Source organism: Crocodylus siamensis, chromosome 3 (genome assembly GCF_052110815.1).
Source record: "Crocodylus siamensis isolate JL-2025a chromosome 3, ASM5211081v1, whole genome shotgun sequence".
NCBI lineage: Eukaryota > Metazoa > Chordata > Crocodylia > Crocodylidae > Crocodylus > Crocodylus siamensis.
In genome coordinates, this window is record NC_143397.1 from 10,700,121 (window position 1) to 10,721,966 (window position 21,846).

General features: G+C 43.5%; 1 protein-coding gene and 1 long non-coding RNA gene across 5 annotated transcripts in view; one reads left to right on the forward strand and one right to left on the reverse strand.

Annotated features, from left to right (window-relative positions):
- Positions 1 to 21,846, forward strand: part of LOC149867973 (uncharacterized) — a 354,972-nt gene that overhangs the window by 154,719 nt on the left and 178,407 nt on the right. The gene's annotated exons all lie outside the window — the stretch shown is intronic.
- LOC149867974 (uncharacterized) overlaps positions 1 to 21,846 on the reverse strand; it is a 128,322-nt gene that overhangs the window by 51,462 nt on the left and 55,014 nt on the right. The window contains exon 4 of one of the 4 annotated variants that reach the window (XM_090037727.1): positions 18,234 to 18,394. The exons of 1 other annotated variant lie outside the window; for it this stretch is intronic. In XM_090037727.1, coding sequence (XP_089893853.1) covers positions 18,234 to 18,261 — 28 coding nt within the window. In that variant the 5' untranslated portion in view covers positions 18,262 to 18,394. Of the gene's footprint in view, positions 1 to 17,509; positions 18,171 to 18,233; positions 18,395 to 21,846 lie in introns of those variants that run through there. 2 more of the 4 variants (XR_016441163.1, XR_016441162.1) reach the window with 2 other exon arrangements.

A 21,846-nucleotide genomic window follows, 5' to 3' on the forward strand; every position in this document is an offset into this window, starting at 1 on the left:
ACTCACCTTCGACATCTGATTCCCTTCCCCTCTGGGTCCTCAGCGCTTCCCCAACGATCCTCCTTAGCTTGTTGAAGTCAGCCCCCCTAAAGTCTAGGGCTGTTGCCTTGCTGCAGCCCTTTGCCACCTTACGCTGGATGGTGAATTCCAGCAAGCGATGATCACTGTCTCCCAGGTGGCCCATCACCCGCAGCCCCCTCACCAGGTCATCACCCGTGGCCAGCACCAGGTCCAACAAGGCGTCTCCCCTGGTGGGACTGTGCACCTCCTGGGTTAGATGGAGGTCCTGCACTCTGGCTAAGAACCGACGTGAGCGATCAGACTTGGCTGACTGCTCCTCCCAGCAGATGTCTGGGAAGTTCAGGTCCCCCATGATGACCACATCCTTAGCTCTCACTGCCTCTGTAAGCTGACCTAAGAATTCCTGGTCGAGCTCTTCTCCCTGGTTGGGAGGTCTATAGTAGACTCCCACCGTTAAGTCTCTCTCCCCTGGACTGCCTTTTACTCTAACCCAGAGCACCTCAGAGTGCCCCCTAACCCAGAGCACCTCAGAGTGCTAATTAACGAGGAAGTATATTCCTCCTTGATGTAGAGTGCTACTCCTCCACCTTTCCTTCCTATCCTGTCCTTCCTGTATAGCCTGTAGCCCTTGACACTCACCGCCCAGTCATGCGATGAGTCCCACCACGTTTCTGTGATCCCTACTATGTCAGGGCTGGTGACAGCTAGGAGGAGGGCGAGTTCCTCCTGCTTCTTCCCCATACTTCGAGCATTCGTGTAGAGGCATTTGAGGCCTCCAACGGTTGTGCCCACTGACCCCCTAGTCTCAGCAATGCCCCGTCCCCCATCGCTTACCTGTTTCTCCCTTTTGACCATTGGTCTGGGCTCGCTGGCTGTTGCTGGGCCTGGTAGTTCATCGTCTCCTCCGCCCTCATCTTCCCCCTCCCCCGACGAGGACATCAGTCCCATTCTCTACAAAGTGGTGTACTTATGTTGCCCAAACACTTTTGAAGCTTTATATGAAAGATATAAAATATATTTGGGGAGTTACTGATTTTTGCAAATGAAGAGGGCATGTGAAATCAACCCTTTTCATTCACTAGCCATGAATTGAAGTTTTTCTGGTCAAACATTCAATTGGCATAATACTGTAGATCTGATTCTTAGACCTACTCCTGTTTAAAGTGGGTGTGAGATGGTGTAATCCTGATCTGTTCATAGTTTACCCTAACCTTGCATCGGTTTAAGTGACTCCACACGCTGCCAGGCAATGGCAAGTAATTCCTTCTCTGAGCATGAAGAAGGACACCAGCTGTCATATGTTTAAAAAGGTCTCTTAAGGGAAAATGTGAATGAGAAAATGAGAATGGTGGACAGCATGACAGTTTTGATTTGCAGAGGTTTGTCAGACTTGCATTACAGCTTTGCTTTATGTCAGTCACACAGAGGAAAAATTAAAAGAGAAACACAACCAAAACCACAGGTATGTCCGGATCTTGCTTTAAATTCGCCAGGTGTTCATATGACAGACTCTAGCCTTGATCAAGACGTTTTAGAATTTGAAGCCATGCACCTACAACTGCCTTACTTGTCCATAACTTTATCCAAACCTTACTTAGAGAGTCCGGTGTTAATCCCAGGAACAGTCACCCCTGTCAATAATTAAGCAACTTTTTATGTAAGCAGAGAAAGCCATCAGTTAGTATCAGGGATCATTCCAGAGGGGCCCCAGTAAGAGGTTATATGCATATACATCCTAGCTATACTAATATACCCAGATTTAGTAATACAAAGTAATGTTCTTTAAACTGGCCTGCTTTGTTGCAGTCAGTGGGATGAATTACGCCCCTGCTGATATCCCAGATTCTCATGTGCATTGTGAAATCAGGGCACCAAATCCTTCCTCAGGTACATTGACTTTCTGGATGGGTCCTGCCGTCAATGGAAAGAGACCCCTTGCTCCCTGCCATTACTGCCTCCTGTCCATGAACAGGGTGATTAGCCCAGAGCTAGCTAGGTCGGAGTAGAGTGGATTCCCTTTCTCTTTGCTGGATTAACATTCCTTCATAGTTTCATAGATGTTAGGGGCTGGAAAGGACCTTACAGATCATTGGGTCCAACCCCCTCCACTTGGGCAGGAAAGATGGCTGGGATCAGATGACCCCTAGAAGGATTTAGCTGTGGTTTCACAAATCCCTTTTCATTGTTCTGCACTGACAGTCCTCCCTTCCAGTGGACAGCAGATAATTGGTAGTCCATCTCCATCGCCCTATAATGGCTGCCAGTGGTGAGAAACCAATAACCATGATCTTCCTCCCCCTAATTAGTTAAGGATTTCCTGTGGGGAACAGGCTCCACATTTGGCTTTCTCTTCACCCCTATATTCTTCTCTAAAACTTAGGTCAAGGGAGATATTTTATTCAGAAAGGCCAAGTTTTTGGGGGGGGTTTAAAGTTTCATGTTTGGGGATAAAGCCAGAAGCCAATTTCATTTTGGTTTGGTTTAGTTTGGGGTTTTGTTACACATGTTTTAGGTAACTGAAGAATCGTTGTGGTAGAAAAAGATGGATGGGATGGGCTTGGACCATTTGGAAAGAGTAGCAAGTTTTTTCGGGGGCACATCCCCTTGTCTTTCAGGAGATGACCCAGGATACACCAACCCTGAACCCTCCCATTTCTCAAATAGCTTTCCATTCAAGACCTAGTTCAAAACTGTCCTCTCCATGGACTATGCAAGTCTACTGTGTGGCTTGCTTTCCCCCTCTTTTTTGTTCCTCTCTTGACCTGAGCAGAGTGTTTGCACCTCTGCTCTCACCCCTGACAATCCTAGGCTCACTGCTCTTGGTGCTACTGTTTTGTCTTCAATTCATATGTTGCAGAACAGGTTTCATTAGCTGCTTTGTTGTCTTAACTCTTCACTGAAAACAGGTGTCTTTTCCCTTTCCATATCTCTTGTAATTTGTCATCTCACAGCTTTTACTATTGCATGCTGTAATTGTATTCTTTAACTTGGGGGGCAGTTCATAAAATGCTCTACAACGGAGTTGTGTCGATTTTTCTTTGTAAGGGAGTTTTCTGTGGACGTCAGGTTCAGATTTTCATTTATTGGCATTCATTCTTTCAGGTAACTAGGGCAAGCATTACTGATTTAGCTCATTTCTCATTTGAATTGCATCCCTTCATGGAACAATAATTAATAATATATTAGTGAAACACATCCAAATGAATTTAGAAACAGTGAATGTTCTATTCCATTTCATAGGAATGAATCAGCCTCTTAAAAAAACCATCCAAGGTCGTTTCAGAATTGAAAATGAAATACGTGATATTTTAGACTCTAGGATACCCTTTCATCCGTTTCCTTTGCGTTTTCTCACAGATACTTTAGGCCCCAAGCACCCTTAATGTTTTCAGACTAACAGATGGATACCCTTCCTAGTTAAACCCTTGTTTATTTTTTATGACATTAACAGCTACTTCTACAGTGCCCTTATTATTTGAGCTATGAGTCTTGCTGCATTCATGTCATTTAGCCTTTTTAAATGGTTCTTGCTTCCAGGAAACGTGTACTGCATGACTCACTCAGAGATTATTTTACTAAATAGCTACTGTCAACTATCACCAGCATTATGAAAACTGTGGTTTCATTTGTATCCCACCATGGGAGACAGAATCTTTGAAGTCCTGAAATTGTATACATTATTTACTTTTTGATTAGGTGAATAAATAACTTGATTGAAATGCCAGTCGTAAAAGATTTGGAAATGCTGGCAGGCTTCCAGGGCTAGGATGGAGCTGGCTTTCAGTGGCGACACTGCAGTGCCAGTACCAGACGACCAGAAGAAAGGCTTAGAGCTTTAGCAGTAAGGACCCCGAATGTGGTTTTAGAGGGAGTGTGTGTGCAGGGGGGTCGTTCTCATGAAAGCCATAATTACTTGAAAAGTTTTGAGCCAAGGAAGCGAGTGCCAGGCAGTAATGGAAAAATGCTTTCACTGTTGCTTTAAAATACTCCAAACTCATAAATGAGCATTCAACTTGAGAAGAAATTTGAAAAGAAATCATTTTTTAAATGTGAAGCAATGCTGTTGGCTAGTTAGTTAGCATGCTTCCTATACAATAATAACATTACGCTATTCCAACAGAGCTCTTCAGGGGGATAGCCACCACAGACCATTCTGCCTTGCTGGTATTTCAGGTATGGGGCTGCATGCACAGCAGGAGGCTGGGAGTCTGACCTTGTACCAATACCAACCTCTTGCTGTGACACCTGGGACAAGTTATTGTAGTCCAAAGTGTACCAACTTGGACACCCCACAATGCATGAAGTTGCCTGATTTTCAGGTCCCCTGACCACCATATGCTCTTGCTGAGGTCTGTGGGATCCAGAGTTTGGGGTCTTTACCCAGTAAATGGGTAACTATTACTCTGATTCTTGGATCAGTGAGGGCTAGTTAGTCCCCTGTGTAACTTGTTGCTTCAAGCCTGCTCTCCATTTTGCCCAAAGCCTGTTAAGCTGGTCCATCAGACAGGGATTCTAGGAGATAGGGACACTTGGGGGGGGGGCTCTCTTATACTGCCTTTATATCTAACCCAAATATTCCCCCATTAAATAAGGCGTTAATTAAGCTTGTATTATCGTTCTTCTGCAGCACTGAAGCAATACAAAACCATGTTGGCAGGTGGGATCTCTCTGAACCTGAGCTTTATTTTTCCAGGCAACCTGTGGTTTTGCAGGGAAGACACAGCTATGCATGGGTAACAACTATCCCTTGCTTTGAGAAGGGAGGGGATTCCACACAGTGTTGTGACTTCATCCGAAGATCAAGGAGGAGGAGGAAGAGATGAGCTGTGATGGAGAAAATTGCTTCTAAATATACATCTTCAACAATTAGCTGTAGGAAAAGCCTAGGTAATAAGCTGTAGGCTCATTCCACCCTCAGAAAATCCCTGTGGGAATAGGTTTCCTAGACTGGAGGAGAGGAGGGGGAACATCTCTGGAGTCTTCAACAGACAGGATTTGAAACGCTTCACAGGCTGCAGTGAGCAGTGTCTAATATAAAATGGCACCTGTTCTTTCCATTCTTGCAATAACAAATGTGGCAAGCACCACTTAATGGAAGCCCCTCTCATTACAGGCATCATAAACTGCCAACATCTGGAGTTTCATCAGGTAACTCTAATATTAATAGTTAGAGGGCTCAATCTTATTCCCACTGCTGTGTGCGTGTGTGTGTGTGGGTGGGTGTATGTGATTTATATACCTGTGGACTGCAGAGGAGGAGGCAGAGTGGAAGGAAGATGGCTATCCTGAGTACTGAGTGAAAAAGCCTTCATTGTTAATCCAGACTTTCCTGTTAGGGTGAGTGATATGTGGAGTTGTGTTGCGGTGCTCGGGTTGCAGGACAAAATGGCAAGTCTTAGGTTTTCAGCAGAGTTGCAGCAGGGGGAAGTTTAGGTTCGATTTTAGGAAAAACTTTTTCACTAGGAGGGCAGTAAAGCACTGGAACAGGTTACGCAGGAAGGTGGTGCAATCTCCATACTTGGAGGTTTGGAAGACCTGGCTTGGGTGGGATGACCTAGGTGGGGCTGGTCCTGCTTTGAGCTGGGGGTTGAACTAGATGTGACCTCCCATGGCCATTTCCAACCCTCATTTCTGTGATTCTATGATTTTCCCATGCTTCTGGGCTTTGCCAGTTGCCCCATGGGGCTGTGAAGGATTTTTCCCCCTCCTGTTGCTACAGGTCTTGGGGAGGGAGAAGGGGGGGGTCCCCTTCCTTACAAACTTTGGGTGTTGGTTGCAGCCAAGGCTGGGGGTTTTGACTGTGGTGTGCTGATACCCCTGTTGGGAGTTAAAAAAACAACAAATGTTCCTGGATGGAGGGGTTTTGCTCTTCCACTCAGGGTCAATCCAATCACCACAATTGGGATCAGGAAGAAAGTTTGTCCCAAAGTAGGATCGCCTTGGACTATGGTGGGCTTGCCTTCCTCTGTGGTGGGGGACATGTCCCTCTTCTTTTGATCCTTCTCATATATTTTAGCAACTACTTCTTGTCTTTGTGTTGGCACAACATTGACAGAGCCCTAACCCCACCTGCTTTACCTGTTGCAATTAGGCTGCTTGGATGCTCTCAGCCATTGTGCCTGTGCCATTATGCAAAAGGGTTGGTTATGCAATCTTAAAAATAGTTAGAAAAACATTTGTGTTAGAAAAACATTTGTATAAGATTGTTTAGATAGGGATGATCCTGCCTTGAGTAGGAGGTTAGACTTGATGGTCCCCTGAGGCCCCTTTCAGCCCTACTTTTCACTATTCTATAACTTAAATGTAAACTTAATTAGGAAAATGAAAGCACCTCAACCACCCACAGGCTAATTATCTGCTAATTATCAGATGACATGCTCAGCAAATTTGCAGTTGACACCAAGGTGGGTGGACTCTGGAGGACAGGTCTAGGATCCAGAATGATCCAGATATAGACTGGAAAAATTGTCCCAAATCAATCAAACGTGATTTTGCAAAGACAAAAGCACAGTCCTATACTTGGGGTGGAATAATTGCAAGTACAAATACAAAATGGGCAATCATGGTGAGGTTGTAGTACTGCAGAGAAAGACCTGGGGTTTATAGTGGGCCATAAATTGAATATGAACCAATCGTGTACTTTTGTTGCAAAAAAAGTTAAGAGCATACTGGGTTGTATCAACAGGAGTGTCATGTGCGAATCAAGGAAAGTGATTCTTCCACTCTAGTCAGCACTGGAGGATCCTGGAGGATCATGTCCAGTTTTGGACGCCACACTTCAAGAAGGATGTGGACCATTTGGGAAAAGTCTAGCATGGACCAACAAAAATAAGTAGTTTTACTAAGAGCCCTGGGTAGTAATATGTAAGAGGAAAGGCTGACAGAACTAGGGTTATTTAGTCTGGAGAAGCAAAGACTAGGGGGAGGAGGTGAGGCTTATCTTCAAATACCTCAATAGTGATTACAAAGAGGGTGGGGACGGGCTGTTTCTCTGCGGCCAAAGGAGATAGGCCTAGGAGCAGTGGCCTCAAGCTGCATCAGAGGAAATGTAGGTTGGAGATTAGGAGGCACTTTCTGACCTGGAGGGTGGTCAAATATGGCAACAGGAGACCTAGAGAAGTTGTTGGAATTGCCATGCCTAGAAGTTTTCAAAAGCAGGTTAGACAGACATCTGCCTAGCAGTCTGAAGTCAGGGATGACCTTGCTTTGAGCAGAGACCTTGACTAGATGATCTTGTGAGGTCTTTTCCAGCACTAATTTCCTAGGATCCTGTTTCTTCAGATGGTAATTTACAGACCTTTTAGCAAATGCACTTTGCTCTGGCAGTAAGAACCACCTTACCTGCCTGATCCTGTCTATGGACCATCCCAGGTACATCACTCTGATACTACCGTCACCTGTCTGATGACACTGGAGACAAGCCATTCAAGAACAGGCTAAGTCAGAACCTGACTTTGTTAGGCCATCACAAGATTTTCTTTCATGTACAACAGAGAGTTCTTTGTCATGCTGAATATAACTACCCAACACATGAATATTGGCATGTACAGGCAGCAGAGCCCTGAGGGACATGCTGTAACCACTTTCACTGTAAGTACTGTATCACTATACCAAAAGACAGCCCAATTGGCCAAACGTCCCCCTTGCTCATTCCAGAATGTAGGGCACGGTCTTTTCTCACTCTTTGCATCTGCAGGATGCTGTAATATCTGGGCTGCAAGGAAACTTCTACGGTAAATCTGAGCCCAGCTTCCCTCAACTGTCCAATGAAGTGTGACTGAGAAACGAAGATCCTTTTCCCCTGATGGGCACTCTAGTACCATCTGTCTATCCTGGCTCTTCTGGTCTGCAAGGTGCCTCCCAGCCCCTAACAACTATGAAACTTCGAACTCCGTAATTGTTTAAACACCCTGACTGACATTTTAGGAAAAGCGTGTGAATAGCTAGGTTGTGTCATTTACATCGAGATTTGTTCAAAATGTTGGCTGTTTGGATTTTAAAACAAAACCACCTGGATCTACAACAATTGTTTGTTTGGTTTCTTTTGTTAAAAATTTACAGCTACAAATGCTTGTCAGAAGTTGTTGTGCTTCTCCGTTGCCTAGAGTTTCATGTTTGTAGAAAACACATTTACAAATCATTGTAATGAAAATTCCAAACATTTTAAGAAAAAAATGCCAGTGAAATAAGCAGAAAAGATCTTTCATGGGCACCAGATCTTCAGAGCACCAGTTTTTTTCTTGTGATCTCTTGGGTCAAATTTGTCCTCCTTGTCCTCACATGCATGGCCCTTCATTTCCCCCCGTGCATCCCCACTTGTCCCATGCCACCCTTTTTCTCACACAAGTAATTCACAAACCGTCCTCTCTTAAGCTTTTGTGTTTTGTCTTGTCTCGTATTTGTTCAGTTTGGGTGAAATCCGAGGCTCATTGAAGTCAATGGCAAAAGTCCCATTGACCTAACTAGAGCCAGGACTTTGTCTCTTGTCTTGATTAGATTGCAGATGTGTTGCTGTTCTGCATTTGCTTATCTTGTCTCAGCTAGATTGTAAATTCCTCGGTGCGAGGCCCAAATTTTATCTGTGTTTGTAAAGTATTGTGTAAACTCATGGCGTTCTATAAATGTTTCATAATAACAATTAATGCAGATGGTTTACCAAAGCGATGTGGGAATGTGTGTAGAGAGGTGAATGGAACGGAATCAATGTTAATTTCTGTATTTCATGCCCAGTGTTCATCTGCAGTAGAAGCAGTTTAAAATGAAGGGAGGAAAACATTGCTTCCATTATTAGAAGTGCAGTGCTTATAAACAGCATTCATTGAATTATACAAGAGCTATTACATGGAAATGCTGATGCAGCAAGAACTAAAGAAGGTGAGCGACTGCAATGCAATAATAACTCAGATGGGCTTAAGGCAATGGGAAAACAGCACCTGTGCCAAAGGTACAATACAGTACTTCTATCATTCAAATGTCACAGGAAACGGTTGGCTGACTACAGCAGAAAAACATCCTGCCTAACAATAGCAGTGGAAACAGTATTTTGTGGCTAAGATGCTGGGCTGAAGATCTGTGTCCCATTCTTAATTCTGCCATAGACTGTCTGCGGTTATGGGTAAGCCACTTAATTCCACTTCAGTTGCCCATTAGGTACTTTAGATGTCTGTAGTCAAGAGCATGCTCCAGAAATGTATTATATAAGGGCTTAAACATGCGGGAGCAAAGTTACTGAGGACCCTCAAAGTCTGCTAGTGTCTGTGCCCACAGGTGTCACCCTCTTGGTTGAAAGGCCAAGGGTCTTTGTTCTGATGTCATCTAAGTTAATCTGAAATTCATCAATTCGGTGCCTTGGTGTTTATGTCCTCTGAAGGGCCTGATCAAGTAGATTTGATCTGAGCATGCGTATTCCACATTGGACATCTTTGAGTTCAGCACCAGGCATAGGAGCTATGGATGCTATCATTCGAAGTCATGACTGGAAGATGAAATGGCAGTAATGCCTCTTGATCGGAGCACTCGGGAAATGCAAACCCAGTGTCTATATTCTTTCTCAACCTGAAAGCATTCAAACCTACACCTCTCTCCTCACAGGAGAATATAAACCCACACAGGGCTGTCCCTTGGAGGAGCAAATCAAAGCAACCACCCCAGGCCCTATGCTTTGGGGGGTCCCATGGACAGTGCCGTACAGGCCCCCCTGCCACCGGTGGCTTTCACAGGTGGTCGCTGTCCCTCCGCCCCACCACCGACGCAGGCGCCGGTTTCTGCAGGCAGTCCCCACCGCCGGCCCCCAGGCCCTGTACACCCCTAGAGATGGCTCTGAACCCACCAAGATATAGGATGGGATAGCGGAGTACTCTTCATTCTTTCTGTTGAAGGTAAGTCACTAGGAATGCAAGATTTATAGGCCAATGAGTAGAATAGTCTCCTGAAAGAGGGGAGCCCTGGGCTCTGGTCACTAGTCCCAAGATTTCTTATACATTTTGCATTAAAGAGCAGTTTGGATAAATGTAAAAACCGTGTGAAAGCAGGGACTGTAATCTAGGACTCCACCCTCGCAGGGTTGTCCTTTAGCACTGACTACACAGTCATGTTCCTTCTTGCTTGTTCTCACTGGCCCCATGAATCCTGAATTCCTTCCTACACAATGGTATAGCTTCAACAGGCAGGATGGAGCATGTACCTATATCATCCTAGTTCATACCCTAGTGGATAGGGCACTTTCCTGGGAGGTGGGAATGGTAGGCTCAAACCCCTCCAAACTGGCAAGGGCATTGCCACTTTTTAAGCAAGTGACCTAACCACCTAGATGAGAAATGGAAACCGGGTACCAGCACCACCACAGTTTAAAAGAAAAGAGGAAATCAGTCATCTGCATCCAAAGGGAAATCCCAGTTTTATGTAGGTGCCTAACTCAGGGCTATAGATGGATACCTAGGTGCAAGAGACAGGCAGAACTCCAATATCCATCCGTCCTCTTTAGTGGTTCCTGTTAACTGTTATAGGCATGGCCCTCTCACCAATCTGGCCCTTGTGAATCCCGTTTCTAAGTGCCTAACTCTCCCCATTCATGGTGTAGGTGCCCAACTCAACATTGCAAATTCCACTCTGGGAACTTGTTTCTTAAGTCTCATTTGGGATCTGGCCCTTAGCCTCTCTCTGCATCGGGCCCCATAAGGTGGTGATGATAACACTTCCTTTCTCTCACACTGTGCCTTATTTGTTTAAATTGTAGGCATTTTGGCAGCCAGGATTGTCTCCCAGAAGAGGTCCCTGATATTGAATAGGGCATTTAGGCAATACCATAATTCGAATAATAAAAATAAATGCTCTTAATTGTCAAGAAGCTTCTCAAGGGAAGAAGTGGATTTTTATTATTTTTGTAAACTGGAATGAAAACTATGTTTTGGGGATGAATGGGATGGACAAATATATCTTTTCCATCTCTGTGAACTATGAAATATAAGGGTATGTAAACATCATAGATTGACATATTAAATGAGACAATCTGTTACCAATTAGCTTGTAAATGCTTCTGAACTAAATCATGTATTTTTTAAGAGTGTAACCTTTCTGGTCCTCTATAATCAAGCGGGGTCCACTTAGAACTTTTGACCACACTATTAAAAAAAATCAGGTATTTAATCCTGAGAAACATAGATAGGACAATACTGATTGTCCTATTATGGTTACTGATAACCATAATACTGATTATGCAGCCACTGTTAAAGACATACTAATGACTCTGAGAGATGGACCTCTTGTCACAGCCCTAAGAATCATTGTGGCCATCCTGACTCAATGTCTAGCTGGGAAAAGGTATCAAGTGGGATTCCCCAAGGGTCTGTCCTGGGTCCATTAATGTTTAACAACTTCATTAATGATTTGGACAATGGGACTGAGTATACACTTAGCAAATTTAAAGATGGCTCAAAGTCAGGTAGTGCAAGGATCCTGAATGGTAGTGCAAGGATCCTGAATGACCTAGGTAGACTGGATAAATGATCCAAAATCAATCGGGAGTGATTCAACAAGGACAAGTGCAAAGACCTGCACTTGGGATAGAGAGAATAATTGCATATACAAATACAGATTAGAGAATGATTGGCTAGGCTGTAGTACTGTAGAGAAAGATCTTGAGGTTCCAGTGGACCATAAGATGAATATGAGCAAAAAAGTATCCTGGGTTGTGTTAATAGGAGTGTCACTTGCCATCAAAGGAAGTGATCCTTCTGTGCTATTCAGAACTGGCGAGGCTTCACCTGGAGCAGTGTGCCCAGTTTAGAGTCCTATGCTGCAAGAAAGATGTGAACAGATCAGAAAGAGTCTAGCAGAGAGTGCCAACAATTAGATACTTGGAAAGCATGACTTACAAGGAAAGACTGAAAAAAACTAGGATTATTTAGTCTGGGGAAGAGAAAACAAAGGGAGGATTTGATAACAGTCTTCAAATACCTACACGCTGATTATAGAGAGGATGGAGATGGACTACTCTCTGTGGCCGTAGGAGACAGCACTAGAAACAATAGCCTCAAACTGCGGTAGAGGAAATTTAGGCTGGATATAAGGAGCAACTTTCTGACTATTGAGGGTGGACAAGAATCACAACAGGCTGCCTAGAGAAGTGGTGGACCCTCTCCATCCCTTGAAAATTTTCAAACGCCACTGAATAGCCAAAGTATAGGACCTGTACCATATTAGTGGTAAGTCCTAGAACTGAGTAAATAAAATTAGTAAATGATCCCATCTATTTCATTTTTTTTCTTTTGAGAAATTTTCTGCTAATAGGGTGTGAACTTTGAGAATTTATTTGAAATGATTCAACAATTATTTTTCATTGAGGAATTCTGGCTGTACTGTGTCATTAAAAATAACCCATTGTGAATATTCAGCACTCACAGTGCTAGTTACATCGATCATTTAATGGCATTACTGCTCCAGATTAAATGGTTTCTGTAAGTATCCCACGTACAGGGTTAATATCAAATGGCATATCTGAGCATAAAGTTTTCAAATTAACACTTGATCTTAAACTCAAGTAAAGCTGATTTCCTACAATATTTATGGCAACAAATACAAAGGGAGCACAGATTCAACTAAAGGGAATGCATTAAAATTTTCCATTGAGAGAGAAAATATTTTTGAAGTATATCCCCAATGCTAATAACTGCTTTCAATTATTACCAATCAGAGCTGTATTCGAACCTACAATAGCATAGCTTTTATCACACTATATTTACCTGGCAGAAACCTCAAGCAAAACTAGCAGAACAATAAGGCATTAAATGAGAATTCCTGTGTGATATTAAAATGGATCCAGCAAAAGCATTTTCTTTGTTAAAGTAATTTCCAAATGTAGAATGCAAGGGGAAATAGAAGCAAAAAATAAAGCATGATCTTTTGATTGAGATATTTGTGTGCTGCAATACATTGGAATATGTTTCAACACAGTAACTTGATATATATTTACTAAATTGTTTGGCACATTCAGCATGGCCCCAGGGAATTGTTGGAGGGAACAAGCAGTACATTTTTCACTCCTTCCCTGTGCATTAGCAGACATAAGGTCATACGAGTATAGCAAAGATGGGTGCAGCTTCAGGCTCATTAGCTCTCAGCAAGCTAGCCAGATGAGGCAGTGTGGTGTTTTCCTTTCATCATTCAAGCTTGAAAGGAAACTGTCGGCAGCCACTTGCTCTTAAAACAATGAAAATTTAGGTGACAGCAATCTCATTAGCTGAAGGGTAGTGTTCAGCAGAGATGAAGATTTCTAGATAAAGATTTCCCTCTTCTGCAACACATATGCACATAAACTTAACAGCAAACCATATCGTTCAGATGCAAAAAAAGCAATGTAGGAGAGGGATGAATAGTTCTTGCTAAACTATAGACACCATGCACCAGTGAATTATATTTCCTGCAGACAAATCAATTTATGGATGAATGGCTTGCTGGTAGAATAGATGTATATACCTTTTATATATATATATATATATATATAATAATAATAAAAACTGGACAGTAGTTTGGCTCACCTTTGCCACATCATTTATAAATTCTCCACAAATGTTTCCTTTGTCTAACACAGAATCAAAACAGCAGAAACTACCAAACGACACATATGTCATTAACAGCATTTTCCAGGTTGGTAGCAATATGTGAGAGGTATAAATAGCAAATGCATTTTACTTTCCAGTTCCTGTGCCTCAAAAGAGCAATGACAGACTCTTTTATTTGTGGTTTAGATAAGTTTTTAATCTGACGAGAGATGAGTCCAAACTTTAAAGCAGGAGGCATTAAATCAAGATTGAATGGTTGTTTTTTTTTCTAGGAAATATGCCCTAGTTCAAACTTGAATGGACTCGAGCCAGTCCTATTGCCTGTGTTATACCCATGAAGTCAAAGTAGGAGATCACAATGATTGGTTCCAGCTTCATAACCTATGAGCTGATGGTTAGAGACTAATGAGTTGGGTAAGAGCCTTCTTTTTTTTATTCGATCAGTGTAACCTCTTGTAGCATTTGCCTGTTAGAAGCAGATTGGTGGCGTAGGGTCTGGTTTTCAAATATTAAGGGGAAATTTTCCAGAGACACAAAAGAGAGCTAGGTGTCCACTTCCTATTAAAATACAGTGAAGGTCAGGCACCTAAATCCTTTAGGGGGGTGGTTGATGGTTCCAGCCTGAGGCTCCTATCTTACCTTCCAGTTACAATTCCAATTTCTAATTCCTTTCCTTTTACTCACTGTATGCACCGCCCATGACATTTAACCCCATCTTGATGACTTCCACTCATCCCTTGCCCTTCCATCTTTTCGGGTCCTCCTAAAGCCTTTCTCTCTGCATTTCAGTAGAGCACATTCGCGTGTGTGTTATTACTGTGCTGCTATTGCCTAGAAGCCCTGGCCTTAGTCCAGGACCCCAGTGGGCTAAGTCTGTACAAATACAGATTGGAGAGACATTCCAGGAACATACCAGCCCCGACAGCTGCCATCGACATCTTCCCTTTCATCCGCTGCAGGACACTTCTCCTGTTTCCCCAAACTCCTTGTGGAGTAGCTTCACCCAGTTCTGTGTCCTTGGCTTTCTCCATTTCCTGCCTCCTTATTCCTTGCCTCTGCTATAGACCTGCTTTTTGCCCCTTTGCTAGGAAGCATTACAGGTACAGTAAGCTTCCTCATCTATTTGGAGCTCAGAGCAGTGATTCTTTCTCTTCTTCTGTTCAGAAATCCGTCTTAAATCATCTTCTCTAACTTACAATCATTACTCTCTCAATTACTCTTAATATTTAGTTGCATAAAACAGCAAAGCCAAACCTAGCCAAAACTAAAGCCAAACCTAACTTTCTTTCAGAATAGTCCCCTTTGTTTTGCTGCAAGTTTGCTGAGTTATAGACAAGACAGTAGTAGGCTCCAAAGTGTATGGGGGTGACAAGCTCACAGCATCTTGTTGTAGTGCATTCAATTCATAACTGAAAATCCCTCCATATATAACACAACCTTAAAAACCTTAATGTTATAAAGGATAATGTGCTCAAATTAGGCCCACAACCAGAGCAAGCGGGGTCAAACCACTGTGTTTAAATGATTCCAAAATCAGCTTTGGACAAAATTGGAGTTCACACCCATGGGGCTTATGTGAACAGATTCAAACCTGCCAGAGTTTTGGCATCCACCATGATTTCTCATCTTAAGGGCAAGATTCATTGAAATGTTATGCAGCAAAAAAAAAAAAACAAAAAAAAGGGAGGGGGGGTTGAAATTTGATCTCATCTTCTGTTTAAAATAAATGGATCTGATGCACAGATTCAAAGCTGTCCTGTTTTAATGCTCTCATTCCCTATTTGTTTGCCAGTTTGTATGCAACATCCACATCAACTGTTAATACAGGCAGTCATCTTACAGGACCGTCAAGAAGCAGATGGGACTGGGGACACAGGCCTCGGAGATCAATACTCTTTCTTTTTGTTTTGCAAGCTAATCTGAAGCTTAGCGAAGTTGATAATATTTGCTTAAAACCTTTGTGAGCTATTCATCTCCTGTTGATAAATTCCATGAGGGGAAAGCAGTCAATGAGTCTTGCCCAGAAAAGTACAGTGCAACAGAAGAGAGGGGATGATTGAATTCCCATCGTAGTCTATCGGAGCTTTCATGGAGCCCTGTAGGAATTGATCACTACCCATAATGAAAGATGTAATTAGAAAACATCTGACAGCCAGCAGCAATCTATGGGATTTTCTTATCATTTTATACTGAGAAGGCTTCGTAAGGAGAAGGATGCGGTGCTTGCAACACTGAATGAGTAGTTATTAACCTTAATCACAGAACCATAGAAAGGCAGGGCTGGAAGGGATGTCAGAAGGTCATCTAGTCCAACCCCCTGCTCCAGGCAGGATCATCCCTGCCTAAACCATCACAGCCAGATAGTTATTGAAGCTGATTTTCAAGACTTCCAAGGATGAAGATCCCACAACCTCTCTAGATCACCTGTTCCAATGCTTAACTTCCCTCCTGGTTCTTACTAATATCCAATCTCCATTTTCCTTTTTGTGATTTTATATGATTGTCCCTTTTCCTCTGCCCTGCGGCCACAAAGAATAGCCTAGCATCTAGAACCGTAACTAGGGCAAAGCAAGTGTGTGTGTGGGCAGGGGGCACTGGCCAATTTAGAGGGGGTCTTAGCAGCATCATGTGGTGATCTTCACCTCCTTTCTCTAGCACCCTCTCTCTCTCTCTGTTTGCTTTCCCCTCATGCTTTCCCTTCCACACTCCTGCCAGTGTTTAAAAGCATCTCTGCTGCTTAATCCTCTGATACTACCGTCCTCATTATAACCATCCTTCGAGTATTTGAAGGCTGTTATCAAATGCCTCCTCAGTCTTCTCTTCTCCAGATTAAATCATCCCAGTTCTTTCAACCTGTCCATGTAAGTCATGTCCCACAGCCCTTGTGTAGGTTGGTCTGCACCTTCCCCTTTCTGTTTTGGACAGGTCCTCCTCTATCCCATACTTGTGCATAAACACTCACCTCCTCCGTTTGCAGCAAGGCGTGTGTCTACATGTGCTATTAATGCTGTCAAGACTTACTGCACAGTAAAATACTGCACAGTAAGCCTTTCCTGGCAGCACATCTACACATGCTCCCTGCCAGGAGCAAATCTACTCCCAAAGGGAGCAGCCCGGTACAGGACTAGTCCTACCCTTCCCTGGCCCCTGCAGCAGCCAGAGGGAGCTCCAGGCTCTGCTGGGCCCTGCCGGCTGGCAGGGAGCACAGTCCCAATGTGCATGGGAACAAGAGAGCTCTGCTCGATGCAGCAGCAGTTGTTTCCTGGTCCTGTGCACATTGGGAAGGATCCTGATTTGCAGGGGGCTGGGAGACAGGTGCCGCTGCAGAGCTCTCCCAGTCCTGTACACATGGTGAGAAGTGCTGTGGCCAGCAGGGCTTCCCTGCCCAGCTGGGGCCTGTCTAGGAGCAAAATAGCTCTCAGCCAGCTCCCAGCTGCTTAAGGATTTCCCTCCTCAGCCAGGGGCTGGCTGGGAGCTGCCCCAGATGAGGGACAGCTCCCAGCCAGCCCCCAGTTCAGCAGGGAAGCAGAGAACTCCTTGGTCCCAGTGCTGCTCAGCTTCTGGTTCCTGTGGAGAGCTTGGAGCTGAGCAGTGCAGGAGGAAGGGGGCAGAAAGCTACCCCATCCACTGCTCATCTCCTGGGGAGAGCCCAGAGCTGAGCAGCACCAGGACCAGAAGAGTTCCCCATTTACTCTGACCCCCTTGTGTTGGGGCTGACTAGGAGCAAATTTGCTTCCAGTCAGCATCTACACACGTGCTACTGAATGGTATCTACTACACAGTTAGTTTGCTACCTGTATTTACTCCATTGTAGATGGTGAGCATGTACAGGTGATGATACTTAACTGCACTGTAGATTAGTCTACTATGCAGTAAAGTGTTTTGTTTAGACATGCCCAAGGAGATGTTGAGCTTCACATAAGAAAATTCAAGTTGTTCAAGTTTTGACTTGGTTTTCAGCTTGGGGTCATGATGTGTGAAAAGTTTTGACAACTGGCCGATTAGGCTTTTATTGTATTTATGCTAAACGTGAATCTGAACCAAAGCCTGTGCTCCCAACTCGTTCCATAAATTTAGAGAAATTGTATATCAGGATTTGAATCCAAACTTTGTGGTTTGGCACCATTCTGTGAAATAAGGCCAAAAAAAATCCTGAATATGAATACTCCTTCCCATAGGAAAGTTTGAATCAGAAAATCAGTGTCTTCTCCTTAATTTATCTAGCACCTTCCCTTCAGAAACCTCCGTTGTTTAAAAAATAATAATTCTTCACAGCATTGCTTTGTGGTAAGTAAATCTTATGACCCCATTTTATTGGGAAAGAAACTGAGGCATGGTACTATATAGTAGTGGCTGAACTGGGAATACCAGCTCTCAGGAAGGTGCTTAGCTACCACTGTGCAGAATACCAAGATGAAGGGAATCCAGGGACCAAGTTCATCTCTGCTTCAATATCATCGGACTTACATCAGCAATGAATTTGCTGGTGTGAGTCTTTTCCAGGCATTAGCAATGCTGAGTGAAGGTAGGACATCGGCAAAAGCACTTCCCTGGACTGGCTTTTAGTTTTCCTATGAAATATTTTCCAACCTGAAACAACAACAACAAAGTCTTATTTTCCTTTATGTACATATAAAAAACAAATCTACAGACCTTCTGCGAATCCCACCCTGTACTTCATATTTCTCCAGTGAGGTTCACATTCCTTTATTCAGATTCCAAGAGTAGAGATAATTTGTTCCAAATGTTTTCAAAGGCGACCAGCAGCATCGACTTACATTCCTTCCAGAGTTTGGAGAAAACTGTGAAATCTTCTAAACATTAATGGAGCATTAAGGGGGGCGAGGGGGAAAGAAAAGAAATAAAGAGAGAAAAAAATGTAGAAAGGAATATTTTGATGATCTTTTTGCTTATATTGTTACAGTTATGAATCCTTGAGCAGGTCTAGAGAGACTTATCATTTGCCAGCAACATATTTCCATTGGCAAGGTAGCCCCAGTTCTTAACGTGACATTATGTAGCAGATTATGATTGAGAAATAAGGCATAAAGTTATGGATTTTTTTACAAAACTGTCAGCGGGCCTTTGGCAGAGAGGCTGAACTTGTGCATGTTGCACGTCTGCTTTGTCTGTTGCAGACGAGAGTGAGCTACCTGTCAGACATAGCATAGCCTTTAAAAAATCTGGGCAGATGTTGGTTGCGCAAATAGGAAAGGAACTACTCTAATTTGTGTTATGCTTAAATATAGACACAAACCACAGGGTTGTTGAATGACTGTCTTTGAGAAGCCATGTGGTCTGGTCAATGGAGCTAAGAACCTGAGAGCTGGAGGACCTCAGAGCTCCTGCTCCCAACACTGCCCCTCTGTGTTGTCTATGAAGTTTAATCCTCGCTTTCCCAGTCTCTACAATAGTCATAGTAATCATTTTAGTTTCTCCTGAACCTGCTATTCTCTGTACAACATAGGTGTAAATCAGCAGAACTCTGTGGACTGTATCTGGCCTATCACATGGGAACCAGCCTTGTGACCCTACAGATCTGTTTTCTCAGGAAAGCTGTCAGTCCCATTTAAAGGGCAAGGGAAGCAACAGAAGCAGAACTGGTTTTAGCCAGGTGAGAAAATCACTCATAGCTGGAGTGGCTTGCACAGCTTTTTTTACAAGTGGATGGACAGTAAATGGTCGGTAGTTAGAGTTTAATGGTTGTGTATTAGCTCTTAAGCTTTCAAAAGCTTTAATTAAGCCAGGCTCTCGTTCGGAATCCATCCACAATGAGAGACCGGGCCATTTGTTTTTACACAGCTTGTCAGAGGCTGAGGAATGCATTGCTTAACTATCTCAGGAAGAGAATGAAATCAAACCATTGGGAATGGTAAACTAACCACTAGGCCTGTGCGAATAGGGAGGTATTCGATTCGGATTCAGCCGCTTCAGAGGACAGTGATTCGATTCAGTGATTCGAATCATTGTCCTCACTCGATTCAGCCAAATCAGAATTGGAGATTCGGTGCTGATTCGGAGATTCGGATTGGCCAGGGAGAGGCAAGCACAGCCAGGTGGCTTCAGGTTCTCCTGTGGCTCCTCCGGCTGTGCACGTGGCTGCATTTCCTGAATCAAAAGTGAATGTCTGTCCAATTGTTTCTAAATTGAATCTCTGCAGCTTAGACTAACTTGCAAAAACTGAATTGATTTAGCCTTGGGCTTTTTGACTGTCTGTACTTAGCTAACAAGTCTAATAATTGTCTACAACTTAATATATATCATTGCCTATTCATTTCACCTTCCCCGTAGCCTGGAAATAACATTCACCTCCTAAACAAATCTTTTACCTATCTAAGGTTGTGCAAATGGGGCTCTGTCTGTTCACCTGTTTGAACAGAACTGGTTTAAGCACAAACAGTCTAGTGAGCATACATTAGTTATGTGGAATTGATTTAAAAGCTGATGTGCTTTGGCCCTATGTCCACAATACTCCTCTTCCATACCGTATGTAGAAATGCCTTCTACATTCCTATTACAGTTTTAGGAGAAGTGCTGTCTGAGAGATTGTATCAAGGCACTGATATGTATTTGCATGGGAAAGAAAGGTATTTGGACTGAATTGTGTTGGACCAAACTGGTTCTTCAACCCATTGGGCAATTCCATGCATGGTGATGGCTGCACTTTATGAATATGTAATATATTAGAGAAGTTTTGAAATTAAAATGAAGAATAAAGTGCATAAGGCAACTGGAGATATTTTTCCAGTTTTTTTGGTTGAAAAAAACCTCAGTCTTTAATAGATAATTGCACTTCTGCTCATCTTCCCACCCCTCTTCCCAGCCTCACTCAGTGCATGGAATCTAACATTGAATCGGGCTTAGGTATTGAAAAGAGACTCTTAGGATCTCTGTCTCCCTTGCTACACAAGTGGAAAGATGTGACCACAGATTGTCTCTCATAGAGACAATGGTGAAAATGTTCCATGGATTTACAACTTGCAATTATTTCTTACCAGAGAACATAGGTGTTTACCTTAATAAGCCACCACCATGTCACGTCATTTGTGTTCTGCCCCTAGTCCATAACCACTACCATCTGTGCCCAATATGAATAGGATTTGGGAGTACAGGCGGGATCAAACAGCAGCAGTCGAAAAGCCTTTCTCAACACTGAAACTACTTGGACACACTGAACAATGAAATCGTTTCCTTCCCTTATCCAAAGAAAGCAGTGGCTTTGCAACAGTGGCCAGTACTTAACCCTCAAAGTCTTTGAAAGGGGGTTAGCCAGTTGTGCATAGGTGAAAGGGAGCAGCCAAATGCCAGCATCACCCTCCTCCCTCTACCAGTGACTGGCTCAGGGGGCTGCCTTTTGTACAATCAGTGGCAAGGGGAAGGGGCTCCAAGATTAGTTGGGGCCCTGGGCCTGGCTTCCCCGCCGTGGCCCGGGCCCCGCCATCAACCTGCACCTGCTGTATCGTGCACACCCAGCCCGGCTTGGCCATTGGTTTCATCCACCCCAAGCTGCATCCCCTCTCCCTCCGTGCCCACCCTCCAAGCATCTGGGGGCCCCTGTTTGGCAGGGGCCCCTGGACCTGGGCCCAGCTAGCCCATGAATTAATCTGCCTATGAAGCCTCATGAAAGGCGGCCAATCAGCGATGAGGGGTGGGGCTGCTGGGGCCTCTTGGCCAATCAGAGGTGTGAGGGGAGCTTGCAGCAAAAAGACCCTGAAAACGTTGCCACGCACCCTGGGTGACCTATGATTTGTACTTGGCCTCTGCATGCTTTAAGTAGATCTCTCCCTATAAGGCTTTGTAAGTACATTTATCAAAAAGTATAAATTTTAGTAATAACAGGGCAATGTAATAAATGGAAAAAGCACTGCTAATAAAGCAATGCAGCCAACTTTCCTTTTCAGCTGAATTCATAGTAATTATTGCTATCAAAAAGCTGCCATTTTGTAATAACACTGGAATTGTGTGATTGCAGTAGCATTGGAGTCACTGCACTTAAAACACTCCCTTATATCCGGGTGTGTGGTCACATTAGGCTAGAGGATGAAGAGAACATCTTGAGGGCTCAAGTTATGATTGAAGGCGACATATAAGTGTATAAGGTATATTCTGCACTTTATCCAGATTTGTCTAAGCATCTTAAGAATGAACTGGAAATTTTAGAGGCCTGATTTAGTGCTTCCTTATGCTTGTTCTGGCATTGTGCCATTGAAGTAAATGACATTAAATTGGTATAAAATTAGTGTGGCAGAATAGATATCAGACCATT